The sequence below is a fragment of the Macrotis lagotis genome, chromosome 2, assembly GCF_037893015.1.
Source record: "Macrotis lagotis isolate mMagLag1 chromosome 2, bilby.v1.9.chrom.fasta, whole genome shotgun sequence".
Classification (NCBI taxonomy): domain Eukaryota; kingdom Metazoa; phylum Chordata; class Mammalia; order Peramelemorphia; family Peramelidae; genus Macrotis; species Macrotis lagotis.
In genome coordinates, this window is record NC_133659.1 from 38,656,897 (window position 1) to 38,670,145 (window position 13,249).

Consider the following 13,249-nt stretch of genomic DNA (forward strand, 5'->3'; position numbering starts at 1 on the left):
TTATTCGGCACAATCAGGGGTGATGTCATCCCATATATCTGATATCCCTGACCCTTAGTAGATCATTGTTAAATTGAATTAAATCATAGATGCTACTAAAATAGCAATTTTGACTGTGGAGATCCATTATCTTTTGTTCTCTAATTCCCATCTTTTAATGGGGGTGCCTTGGAAATTCTATGGAATCACTGGATTTCAAAATTGAGAGATTTTATCTTACTAATCTATCAGTCATATGATGCATCCCTATAGTCTTAGTACAGTTTTGAGCTTAAGTAGCTAATATAAACTGTAGCATGTGTATTAGGTACATCCCAGTAAACTGTCTCAGCAGATGGACTCAGCCAGTTTGAGGGTGACCAACTGACCTCAAACCTGTTAGTGAGTTAGGGGAATGTTGACTCCAAACATGTGAGAACTTTTCTAGTGGAATAGATGAGAATAATTTGTTCAAACGGCAGCAAAATGAATGAAGCACACACTGTAAACTATAGTTGCTCAATTCAACTGTAAACTTTAATGGTTTAAATTTAAGACTTCTGGGATAACTATTATACAGGATGCTCAACTAGGTGGTTGCTCAAAATAGGCAGGGGATAAAAGGAAAGAAAATTACTAATCCACAAATTGACTCACACCTGAACAATCTAAGCTGAAATACCACTAGAATCATATCCCACAATGAGACACATCCCATTTTATTTAGTTTAAAAAAATGAAGTTCAAAAACTTGACAGGAAAACACTTTGTTGAATAGAACATTTACATTTACAACTTTTGAATAATCTACTATTTTGAATTTTATGCTATTGTATTCTTTTTGTTGGGCATCTTAAAGATGCTCATTGCCACTCATTAAGAGTCTACACATATTTGTCATTAGAATTTTAGATACTTCTATTATGGTAATATACCATCATTTACATAGGAAGTGTTCTTTATGGAGATTAATTATTTCTATGGCCCTCATAACATTTTTGAACCTCGAGTGTAAGCATATACTTCATTCATTTTGGTATTGTGAGTGTAAATTTTACTTTTTTTTTTTTTTTAGGTTTTTTTGCAAGGCAGTGGGGTTAAGTGGCTTGCCCAAAGCCACACGGCTAGGTAAGTAAGTGTCTGAGGCTGCGTTTGAACTCAGGTACTCCTGACTCCAGGGCTGGTGCTCTATCCACTGTGCCACCTAGCCGCCCCGGGAGTAAATTTTATGAAGGTGAATTTGATGAGCAGAATAATGATTTGACTATAGAAGAATGTTGTGGAGGGTGCGGTTATGGACATTGAAAGCAAGGGATTCAATAAAACAAAACAAAGCCAACTTTTAAACATTTAATTCATTTTTATTTTTTCATTATAAATGTCAACTTTTTATTTTTCAGGAAAAAACTTTAAAAACTTGTAAAGAATTTATCAATATACTGCTGTAGTTGGTAGAAATGGATTTCCACCAAAAATCAAGATTCTATAAAAAACTTGGGGTGAGGGAGTTAAAAAGATTGTCAAACAATCCTAAAACCCGTATTTTCAAAAGAATTCATTCCTAAGCAAGAACCTTCACACCAAATTTTTTAACTACACATTTTCCAGAAGTTTTGTTTGTTTAAAGAGCAAGAATTGTTGGCAAGAACTATATTAAAAACACGATCACATGGAAATTTCTTCCCAAACTGATTTATCAACATTGGTGAAGAATTGAGAATAGTTTACTGGAGTTTTTGGGGATCCTCTATAAGGGTTAAGATTTTGTACATATCTTACACAAACATACACACTTTTGCGTCCTTCCAGTTACTAGGGCAAAACACCTAGTCCCACACCCAAGGGCCTTCAGTCACTTCCTGTGCCCACTTCTGAATTAAATGATGCCGAGAGCTAGAACTTCAGGCAAACTCACATGCAGAATGTCTTTGAGGTTACCTCTGGCTTCCACTACAGCAAATGCACGCTCAAAGCCTCTACAGGGGCGTTGCCAACCCTTACTTTCTAGTTTATTCAGCATGGATTTGAGTGATAACGAAAATTATTTTTGTTGTTCAATGTCTGACTAGTTGTGACCCCATTTGGGGTTTTCTTGGCAAAGATACTGGAGTGATTTGCTATTTCCTGCTCTAGTTCATTTTACAGATGAGGAAACTGAGGCAAAGGGGGTTAAGTGACTTGCCCAGGATTACACAGCTAGTATCAGAGGCTGAATTTGAACTTAGGTCCTCTTGAAGTTACATTCACTATGCCAGCTAGCAGCTTAAAATATCTTTGTGTGGTTCCTCCTAGTGAACACAAATGTCATGTCTGGAGAAGCAGGAATAAGTCAATGAGACAATGGTGGTAGTCTTTTCCATTCTTCTGATTTGCACAAATGGCTGGGAAGTCTTTGTTTTAACTTTTAGTCGGCATTACTTATTCTTGTATACCCTGGGCAAGTCACTTTACCCTGTTGCCTCAATCTCCTAATTTGTAAAATGGGATATAAAAATGGCAAACCACTACAGCATCTGTGCCAAGAGAACCCCAAATAGGGTCATGAAGAGTCAGACAAGACTACAACTATTGATGACAACAATACTCTGTCTCTCCTTGGTCCTCATGATGTTGATGATGTTTGTCCTTTGATGTTGTGATCCTCACAATCACTCTGTGAGGCAGGCAGGCTATGCCATATTACATACCCACTTTGCAGATGAGGGGACAGATTCAGAGAACTTTTAAGGGACCTGTTCAGGTCACATGGCTAGCTGGCAGCAATGCTAGATTGTAACCTGGGCCTTTTAATTCCAAGTTCAGGGTTCTCTTCATTCTACTAGGCAGTCTTCCTGGCTTATCGTAGCAAAGCATCTCAACTTGGGATTTCATTTCAAATATTTTAAATGAGTCCCCTGATATTAATGAAATACACTTAAAGGGGATTGGTGGGAGTATAGGAAAGGTTATTGGCTCCCAAAAGTTTCTAGATCAATTACATTTACCATTCTGACAAAACATTTGGATTTTGCTGGGAAATGAAAGGAAAATGTTGGGAAATTTAAGAAGATAAAAGACAGCAATAAGGTCACAGAGTTGCCATCTGGCCATTTTAATAACTTCTGAGCCAATCACAGAACATGCAGAGTTATAATTACACAAAATTATGAATCAAGACAGAACTTAGATTGTGAAAATGAATGTTCTTTCTCATCAAATAAGGATTCCATGCTGACAAATGCCTTGTGGTTCCCACTCCTGAATCCTCCATCAGCTGGCATGTGAGTCTCCTTAGTTGAGTCCCTGGGGGGTTCGATTCATCCTGTTTAACTTTCTAAGTACACATTGGTGTCCAGTGGCAATGCAGAATATGGTTAATTTTCTCTTTTGTGGATATTGTCTGAGAATAGAGACCAGTCTGTAGAGAAGGAATAACAATGGCATCCAGAAAATGGTCTACCAGTTGATCAACTTCATTCTATGAACGTTCAATTATTTCATGAACAATTTGAACGTTTCTCTTTAATAGGTTATGACTAAAGAAATGAAACATCTTGATACTAGAGATCGTAAGAAAAAGGAAATATTTTAGTATAGATCTGACTTTTAGAAAGAAAAAAGGTATAAAAGAGTGAAGTTAGCTACATTTTGAGATTATTTTTAAATGGAGCAAAATCATTGCTGAAGTAAACCATTTTATTCTCTGCAAAGAGCCATACTTTCAGATGAAAAATATCTTTTTGAAATTTTTTCAAATTTTAGTGCTACAAGTTTTTAAAGTGGTTTAAACTTTCAACATTTAAAATTCTCTTAAAGTCCTTGTAGATTAAAATTTTGCTTTTAAATGACCTTAGATGTTTTTTCTTCTCCAACTTGCTATTAGTTCAAATTTAGCATAGTCATATTAAAAAACAAAACAAAACTAATTCCACCTACCCATGAGGATTTAAGTGTGGATGATATCTTCCTCTGATGGCACAAATGACGTTATTCCAATGCCAGAATGCCATCTTTGTTATCTCATCAGGTTTTTTTTTTTGGTCTGTTGCTGGACAGCTCCTCCAGCTGGTAAATTCTTTCCTGAAAGTTAGTGCAAGGTTGTTGGTGGTGGTGGTGGGGAGGATCCACAGATCACTTAGAAAAGATTCAGCTATCTAGATTTAGTTGCATTAATTCAATGTGGCAGCTTGTCGCTCACTAAGAGCAAATCAAATCTCTTTAGCTAAGTGGTAGAAAATGCATATTTCATTAAAAGAAAACCTTATTTTTTGAGTGGTAGTGAAAATAGAAGTATTATGGGCTAATTTTTGTTGTACACTTATTTCACTTCAGTATGACTCTGACATGCAAATATACTGGTGTGATTTGCCATTTCCTTCTCCAGCACATTTTACAGATGAAGCAATTGAGGCAAAAAAGGGGTTGTGGCTTGTCTACTTGATCAGTGTCTGAAACTGGACTTAAACTCAGGAAGAGTTTGGCTGACTCAGGGCTCTATTTAGTATACCACTTACTGCCTTTATAGGCTAATTATATGGTCTGCAAATATTTCTACTTTCCCCAGGAGACTGACAGAATGACCAAAAATACAGGCAAAATCTAAAATAAACTTTTTCATCAAAAAATTAGACTTGGAAGTTTTTAATTCAGTATCACATAAATAGTACATACACACATAGGAAGCTCCACCTAGATATATGATTGTGTGCATATATACACATACAGCAAATATCTCTATGCCACCATATTTACCTATGATCTATGAGTTGGGTTGTTAGTGTTTTTGGTCTAACTCTGGGATTTTCATCCATTTTTAGGGCAATCCTTGAAATTCTCCTCCATTGGAACATTGGTAACTTGTAATTACTTAATTGCCTAGGGCAATTGAGGGGGAAATGGGGAAAAAATAACCCACAATTACCTGGAACTTGGATCTTCCTTTTCACTAAACCATGCTGCTTGTCATCATTTATGACATATATATATACATATATATATATATATATATATGTATATATATACACACACCTCTCCCCATCTATAGGTATATCACTATATGGATATGTATGATTATTCACATGTACACATGCAGGCATTTATGTACACACATATCCACAGGTATATGGATAGAAAGCATGATATTCAGATATATGCCCCTTGATTGTATATCTACTACTTATGAATCTTTTTTTAAAGTCTCAGAACAAAATCTGACCACCCTCTGCTGAGATCCCTGAGAACCTGAATGCCCTGATTATAGGGTTTAAGTTAAAGCAAGGAGGGAGATTTCACTCAGTTCACTACCCAACAAAAATATTAAAAGGGTAGGTAGCCCTAAGGCACCTTACCTCTTTTTGTCTGGTCCTCTTTCCCCCCTCCCAGATCTTCACACCAGCCCTTGGGGTAATCTGTGCCACCATCTTAGAGAAAGATAAAATAAGTTAGATATTCCTAAGAATGAACAACTAACTTTTTACTATTCTGAAACAAAATGACAATTTAAGAAAAAAAATATAAAAATACAAAAATCTTATGATTGTTACTCTATTCCCAAAATGTTTTCCAGTTTGAACAGAAGACTATATAGATTAGGTCCTCAATGAGGCTTTTTAATAACATGTTAGAGTACAGAAAGACATTAAAATGTAGAATTCCTGAAAGCATGCCTATCAGTTTTATTATTTATTTTTGCAATGATGTATACAACAAAAGGCAAAACACAAAGTTCTTTATAGGAGGAAGCAGATATATTTTCTTAAAGAACCTGATAAAGAGGTAAGATAAATTTCAGAGTTTAAGTGACATATTTGCAAGTTTGAGAACTCATCATGAGCAAACATCAGGGGCAGAGAATTTTTGCACTGTCATTGTTATGAGAGATCATGCATATGGAAAAAATGGAATGTTTTGAATTAATAGTTACTAATTTTCTGTCAAGTAATTAAGATTAAAAATTCATTTCTATAACCTCCCTTCTCCCCTTTCCCCCAAAGTTTTTTTTTTGCTTTTGATCTGGTTTTTTTGCATGTAAATAAGAATTTGTATCCATACAATAGTTCAGCAACTGAGGAAGAAAGAGGTAGACTTTGAGGATCTCTCTTTGAAAATGCAGGAGCCACTAAATAAATACAGCAGGGGTCCTTGTTCAATCCCCTGATGAAAGACTAGCTATACTATCCATGACAGTAAATTAAAGCAATTGATTACAGACAAGTAAAGCATAGGTGAATTAAACACAAGACAAACCTGAGAATCCTACTAAAGAGGCAAAAACAGGAACTACATTACTAGAAGTTGCTTAAAGAAATATAAATTTCCCGAGATCCTCTGTGCCTTAGAAAGATGAATCTTGTGGATTCGTAGTCTCCAGTTATGTGATATAAAACAATTGTATATTGTAGATTCCATGAATATAAAACTTTGGGATAATTTTTTAAAATGGGCTTTTGGGGGTGAAATAGGAAGGGAAAAAGATTTTTAAAGAGCATGCAAGTTTTTTCACCTTTCCCAAATACCCTGTTCTAGAATTGTGCAATGGCCTAAGGCAGGAGATTTGTTGGGGTTCCTCACTTTGACTCTCCCACAGAGAAAATGAGTAAGGAAGACTCAACCAATGAAAAGAAGTTAGTGTTTAGAGGGGGGAAAACCCACCTCTTCAACAATGTATCCAGGCTAATATGTTTGAAGAATATTAATCAAAGTCAGTGATGATATTTCCAGACACTTAACTTGATCATCTAGGTCTCAGATGTTAAAAGAGAGAGAAAGCCATTTAAAACCAGAAATCTTAGAGAGTTAACTGGGAAGGGGAAGGGAATAACCCCATTTGACTCTTCCAGTTCCAAAGATAATTGTGCCTCTCCAGACATTACCAGACTCATCCTGCATAGAGCAGCTCAGTAAACTGAAGGCTGATTAGTCTCAGAAAGCACATACTCTTCAGTGTTACTCTTTTTACCCATGAGGTTTAGTGCTAGATGAGGTCTTGTGTATGTATGTATGTCTGATGCACAGATTCTCCCTATCAGCTTTTCCTTCTTTCAACTCAAACACAAAACAAAAAACAGGAAAAAAACTCCCCCCCCAAACCCCCAACTTTTCATTCAAAGTCCCAAGGAATATTTATTTTCATTATTATTTTGAGACACGATGAGTCTCCATCCTTAGTTCAACATTTATCCAAGCATGTCTGCAACCGTTCTGTAGGGGGAGGCGACAGGGTATCCAGTAGGTTTTCTTCCACAAGCACACAACTCCGCTTCAGGGATGGGCATGCTTCCAACTCTGGCGGAAGGACCTCCAGGTGGTTTCCAATGAGCTCTAATTGTACCAGGTTCGTCAACTCCCCAATGAGTGGGGGCAGAGTTATTAAGCTATTCCTCCCCAAGAGTAAGGTCTGCAGCTTTTTGCACTGAAACAATCCATTTGGCAGCGTTTCAATCTAAGGAAAAAAAGAAGACATGGTAACTGAAGCCTTAGTTCAATGGAGGGAGAGTGTCCCTTGCTATCACCCAATGCTCCAGAAAAGACACCACTTAGAAGAGTCCTCAGGGCTTTAAGAGGTACCTTAACTTGAGGTGTAGAAATTTTTAAAAAATACCATGTATTTCAACAGCTGAATTTCAACTGATTTTCTTTGCAATCTTTTGTGTTTTACTTTATCCATCTGAAAACCAGTTCATGGGGGTCCATTTCCTTCATTAGTCTCCTGAACATATTCTGTGTCCCAGACTTAGGCAGGATTTCTGGTTATTCCCCATAAGTTATTCCACTTCCTGCCCCAATGACTTTGCAAGGCTGACTCTCATTCTGGAATGTATTTCATCACTCTCAGAGTGAGTGTAAATGGCAATTGTTTCTGTTTTGGCCAGAAACTGAGTCTTCCCTCCCAGGTGATTTTTTTTTCCTGACTAGGTAAGAGAGACCATTGTTTACTTCATTTCTTCTTTTTCTTTTTTTTTGGTTAAAGTTGTAACTTACTTCTTTTCTCACTTAAGCTTTTATTTTACTACTATACTGTTATTAAAATATTTTTTTGAATTACATATAGTTTCTAACATTCATTTTTATAAGATTGTTTCAAATTTTTCTCCCTCCTTCCTTCCCCCTACTCAAGATAACAAGCAATCTGGTAAGTTATACATATATAATCATGTTAAATATATTCCACATTAGTCATATTGTGGAAGTAATCATAATAAAAGGAAAAATCACCAAAATGTGAAAATAGTATGCTTTGATATGCATTCAGATCCAATGGTTCTTTCTATGGATATGGATAGTATTTTCCATCATGAGTCTTTTGGAATTGTCTTAAGAGATCATTGTATTGCTAGGGGCAGCTAGGTGGAGCAGTGGATAGAGCACTGGCCCTGGGGTCAGGAGGACCTGAGTACAAAGTCAGCTCAGACACTTAATTACCTAGCTGTGTGACCTTGGGTAAGTCACTTAACCCTACAGCATTGCAAAAAACAAATGAACAAACAAGTGATCATTGTATTGCTGAGAAAAGCCACATCTATCACAGTTGATCAATGCATAGTGTTGATGTTACTGTGTACAATGTTCTTCTGATTCTGCTCACTTCACTCAGCATCAGTTCATGTAAGTCTTTCCAGGGTTTTCAGAAATGTGCCTGCTCATCATTTTTTATAGAACATTGGTATTCCATTACATTCTTATATCATGACTTGTTCAGCCATTTCTCAACTTCCAATTCTTTGCCATCACAAAAAGAACTTCTTTATCTTATTTCTTATTTAACTTTAATCACTGAATGGTTGTTGCCTCAGTCAAATTGAGACCTGGGAAAGACCTTCACTTAAAAAGGCCAAGTTCTGCCACTTCATTTGGTGCCATCTATACCTTGCCACTGGACCCAGATGGCTCTGGATGAGAAATGGAGGCTGGAGACTTTGTACAGTCTACCCTCACTTAAATCAATTCATTTGCAAGTCATGGCATCACCTTCCTGATACCATGTTCCTCTCTGAGAACACACCACCACCACCTCCCTCCAATGTCTTTCAAAGCTCAGTTCAAAGGTCACTTTCTATGAGACCTGCCTGAATCTTTTTTCTACCCAGTTACTAATCTCCCACTCCATCTCAAAATTACTATGAATTAGGCTTAGAAAAGTAGTAGACAAACTTGTGATTTCTTTAGTAAAATTCATAAGGAATTTCCTTTATCAATGCCATTAGGCCTTTTGCTGCCACTTAAACTCAGAGTTAATTAAAGCACTAAACGATTAAATGGGTTAGAAGCAAGGTCTGAACAGAGCTTCTTTTGTGTCTGGGGTTAATTTTTTTTTGGGGGGGGCTAATTCTTTATCCATTATTCTGTGTCCCTCAGAATTATGGCTGGACTAGGAAAATCCTTGCTTTTGCTATTTCCATAAGATTCATTCATCGAGGCAAAAGTCTCTTATTTTTCCCCCCATACTCTCATCTTTATCCATATCCGCTTTGCCTCTTTAGTTTACATCCCCTTCCAGTATCCCTTTGGTTAGTGTACTTCAGAACTCCTGGTCAAGGTCCCCTTTATCTGGAATCTCATTTTATAACCTGCCATTTTGTGGTAATGGAAACTTGCCCCTCTCTAGAAGACCCTGGTCATCTTCTTAAATACCAGGTGTGCATATCTCTTAAAGTGGGCCCAGTACACTGGGCCAGGAGTGGTTCATGTATTCCTTGTTCTTCATGACTATATTCAATCTATCTTTTCAGAATCATCACTCAGCAACTTTCTTTTAAGAGGAGCACTCCATTTAAAGGGTAGGTACAGTAGATAGTGTGTCAGGTCTGGAAGACCTCAGTCCAAGTCTGGCCTTTGACATTTACCAGCTGTGTGACTCTGGTCAAATCTATTAAGCCTCTTTGCCTCAATTTTCTCATCAGTAAAATGAACTATGAATAAAATAACAATTATACAGTATCTTTGCTAAGAAAAAAGTTCATGGGATCACATAGTCAGACACAACTGAAAGACTGAACAACATCATCCAGTCCAACTTGGAGTCAGAGTCATTTAGGGACCTGCGTCTTTCTTCTTTTTCAAAGAGTTTGCTACCTGGCTCACAAGTCTTCTCCACCCTAAATTTTATGCTGCTATTTTGGATGTTGAAGGGGCAGCAACACTATGCTGAATAGGCTGGCAATCCTATTCAATCATCAGTCCCTATGACCTCAAACTAGCATCCCTCTACTGCAGTCATATACAACCAGACCTCAATATGACTCATTTTTGCCCCAAACCCTACTTTTTCCCAAATTGTATTTCTCTGAGTCATCACCATATTATTTTCTTTCCCTCCTTCATGTCATATACCCAATTTGTGGCCAAATCTTGCTATTTCTACCTTTGTAACACCTCTTGCATTTGTCCTCTTCTCTCCACATCTTCCCAAGATTATTGCAGCAGCCTCTCACTGATCTCCCTCCCTCTAGTTCTCTTTGATCCAGACCATCCTTTGAACTGCTGCCAGAGGAATTTTCTTTCCTTGCAGATTTGATTACATGACTCCTTTACTCAATTTACAGTGGTTATCTATTAAGTAAACACCTCTACTTAATTTTTAAAATCTTCCCTTGGAATCTTCATTGGATTCTTTATTCTGCCATCTATTCCTCTATTTCTCCTGAAGGACTCTCCATCTTCCCCTTCTGCATCTTCCCATCAGCTCTCTCCCATTCCTAAATTGCACTCCTTCCTCATGGTCTCTACCATATAGAGTCTATTGTCCCTTTAAGGCATCATCTTCTGCCTGAAGGCTTACCTGATATTCTGGCAACTACTGATGACCTTTCTCCCAAATTATGTTGGAGTGGATATATTTGAATTTATTATGTATTTAATATCTCCCCCATTAGAATGCAAGCTCATTAAGAATATGGATTGTTTGATGCTTTACAGGTATCTTAGCACCTAGCATAGTGACTGGAATAAATAAAATGGCTAATAAAATACATCTTATTTGATTAATGATCCCAAATTTGGCAATTCCACTCTGATTGTAAACTCCCATTCTGATGTCATTCTGTTTAACTTACTTATCCCAAACATAGGTCAACTTAGCTAGAAGAGGACTTTGGAGGCTACTCAATCCAAATCTCCACATTTTGCAGATGAGAAAACTGAGGTATAAGGAGGTAAAGTAATTTGTTTAGCTTTACACAACTATTATATTATCTAAGGCAGGATATGAACTCAGGTCTTCCTAGCTCCAAGTTCAGATTCCAATCCACTTCACCACGATGCCTCCCAAGAACATGTCATCATGATTTCCAGTCCTTCTCCATTGTATACTATCTTCTATTTTGGAATCTCTTGACCCACTGTCCTACTGCACTTCATTTTCCTGCTCAAATGCTATTTAATTCTGCTATAGAAGTCAAGGAATCATGCCTACTAATTTCATTACAAATTTATGTTATTTAACTATAAATGGGGTCAAATGTTCATGCCTTTATCCATCTCTGGATGAACTCTGCACAACATATATTAAAGCTGTCTAAACTTTTTAACCCTTTCACTTCCTCACCTCTCTCTTAGCTCCTTACAATCTGAATATCTCTAAGCATTTTTAAATTCAACATGTCTGGTTTTGTATAGAGTGGGGTGGGAAAGGAAGGAGAGAGTTCAGAATTTAAAATATGACAAAATAATACAATTAACAAAAAGAATCATCAAAGCAGACACTAACTTTCCTATTAAGTAACTCTCCCATTGCTTAGGTTTGAAATACTGATATTGTTTCCTCAAGCTTTTACTCCCCATATATCCAGTTTCTGGTAGGAAGCAAATTATTGAGATTTGTCTCCTTAACTATCTTGTCATTATTTTATATTTTATTGGAAGTTTAACCACTAACAAAATTATAATTTTTAGATATTTATTTTCTTCTTCTTAACTATCTTATATTGATTTTCCACTTTCTTAAGTCAGTATGTAGTCTCTGTGATTAGATTTACTTAAGATACTTTGATCAAGTTTCTTGAATTATTTAAATTTAAATTTATTTTATCATTATAGTCTACTTGCTTTTCAGCAGTCTATAATTATTCAGAATTCTTAGCATGTCATTCCATCTCCATCCCAATCAATCATTTCTTATATTCTGGGTGACATTCATTTGTGGCACCCTTTTCTAAAATAATTTACTTCTGTTTTTATTCCTTTCCACTTCTAGTTTAATCTGAAATCTAGCTTGCCACTCAAAGCCTCATAGGACCATAGATTTAAAGCTTACTCTTGAGAACTGTGTCTCCTGACATCCATTCCCCTTGTTGTAGCAAAATGCATTTTTATCTCACTCTTCCATATTCCCTTATGGGTTAAGGAACTAAAAGGATAGAAGAGACTTCCTTGCTATACCAGACTGTCTTTGAGAAGAGACTTGGAAGTATCTTGGAAATATCTCCAAATAATTTTTATTTCATATCTTATTTCTTCTAACCAGAAGGATTTTCCTCAGAGTTAATGTTCCATTTTCCCTGCAGACATAATGATTTCTTTATGATGTAAGGTGGATTTTAGTCCCTGGACTATTAATTACATTCTTTCTCCTTCACATGATTTGATTCCTTTAAATTGATAATCATTTTAGATCTTTTTTCCTCTCTCTCAATAGTGGATAGAGTGCTGGGCCTGGAGTCAGGAAGACCTAAGTTCAATCCAGTCTCAGATATTTACTAACTGGGCAAATGACCCAGAGAAAGTCATAAATTCTGTCTGCCTCAGTTTCCTTACCTATAAAATGTGGATAGTATCTACTTTGCAGCACTGATGCTTACACCAGTGCCTAGCCCATAGGAGATGAAGTACAGATGTTTATTCCCTTTCCTTCCTTTCTTTTTGGTTCTTCACCAATGTAGGAAAAAATCTGAACATGAAACTTTTTTGGTTAGTCCTTCCTCATGAATGGTACTTATTTAGCTATCTTAGATTTCTTCTGTTTAAAAGTTACCCAGTAAAGTCTGTTCATCTGGGATCTTTTTTGGAGTAATGATGACCTATTTGTTGAATGTCTATTTTTTCGTTGAAAAGAATGTTCAGCTTTGCAAGATGTGATTCTAGCAAGTATCTCATTCTTTGGGGAAAAAGGTCTTTTTGAAAATTAATCCTTTATATTGTTGTTTCCTTGTAAACAGAGTTTAATCTTGAACTATTCATATAGTTAATGGCTATTAATTACTTGCAATACTTTTCTTTTTGATAGTTATAATCACTTTATTCCTTAGTGACTTAATTGCCAGGCTATTTTCTTTCAGTGATCTGTGGATTCTATAAA

General features: G+C 36.4%; 1 protein-coding gene across 6 annotated transcripts in view; it reads right to left on the reverse strand.

The window, feature by feature from the left end:
* Nucleotides 1-5,546: 5,546 nt before the first annotated feature.
* LRRC8B (leucine rich repeat containing 8 VRAC subunit B) overlaps nt 5,547-13,249 on the reverse strand; it is a 96,618-nt gene continuing 88,915 nt past the window's right edge. For all 6 annotated transcript variants that reach the window (XM_074221711.1, XM_074221714.1, XM_074221712.1 and 3 more), the window contains one exon: nt 5,547-7,399. In XM_074221711.1, the coding sequence (XP_074077812.1) occupies nt 7,127-7,399 (273 nt within the window). In that variant the 3' untranslated portion in view covers nt 5,547-7,126. The remainder of the gene's footprint in view (nt 7,400-13,249) is intronic.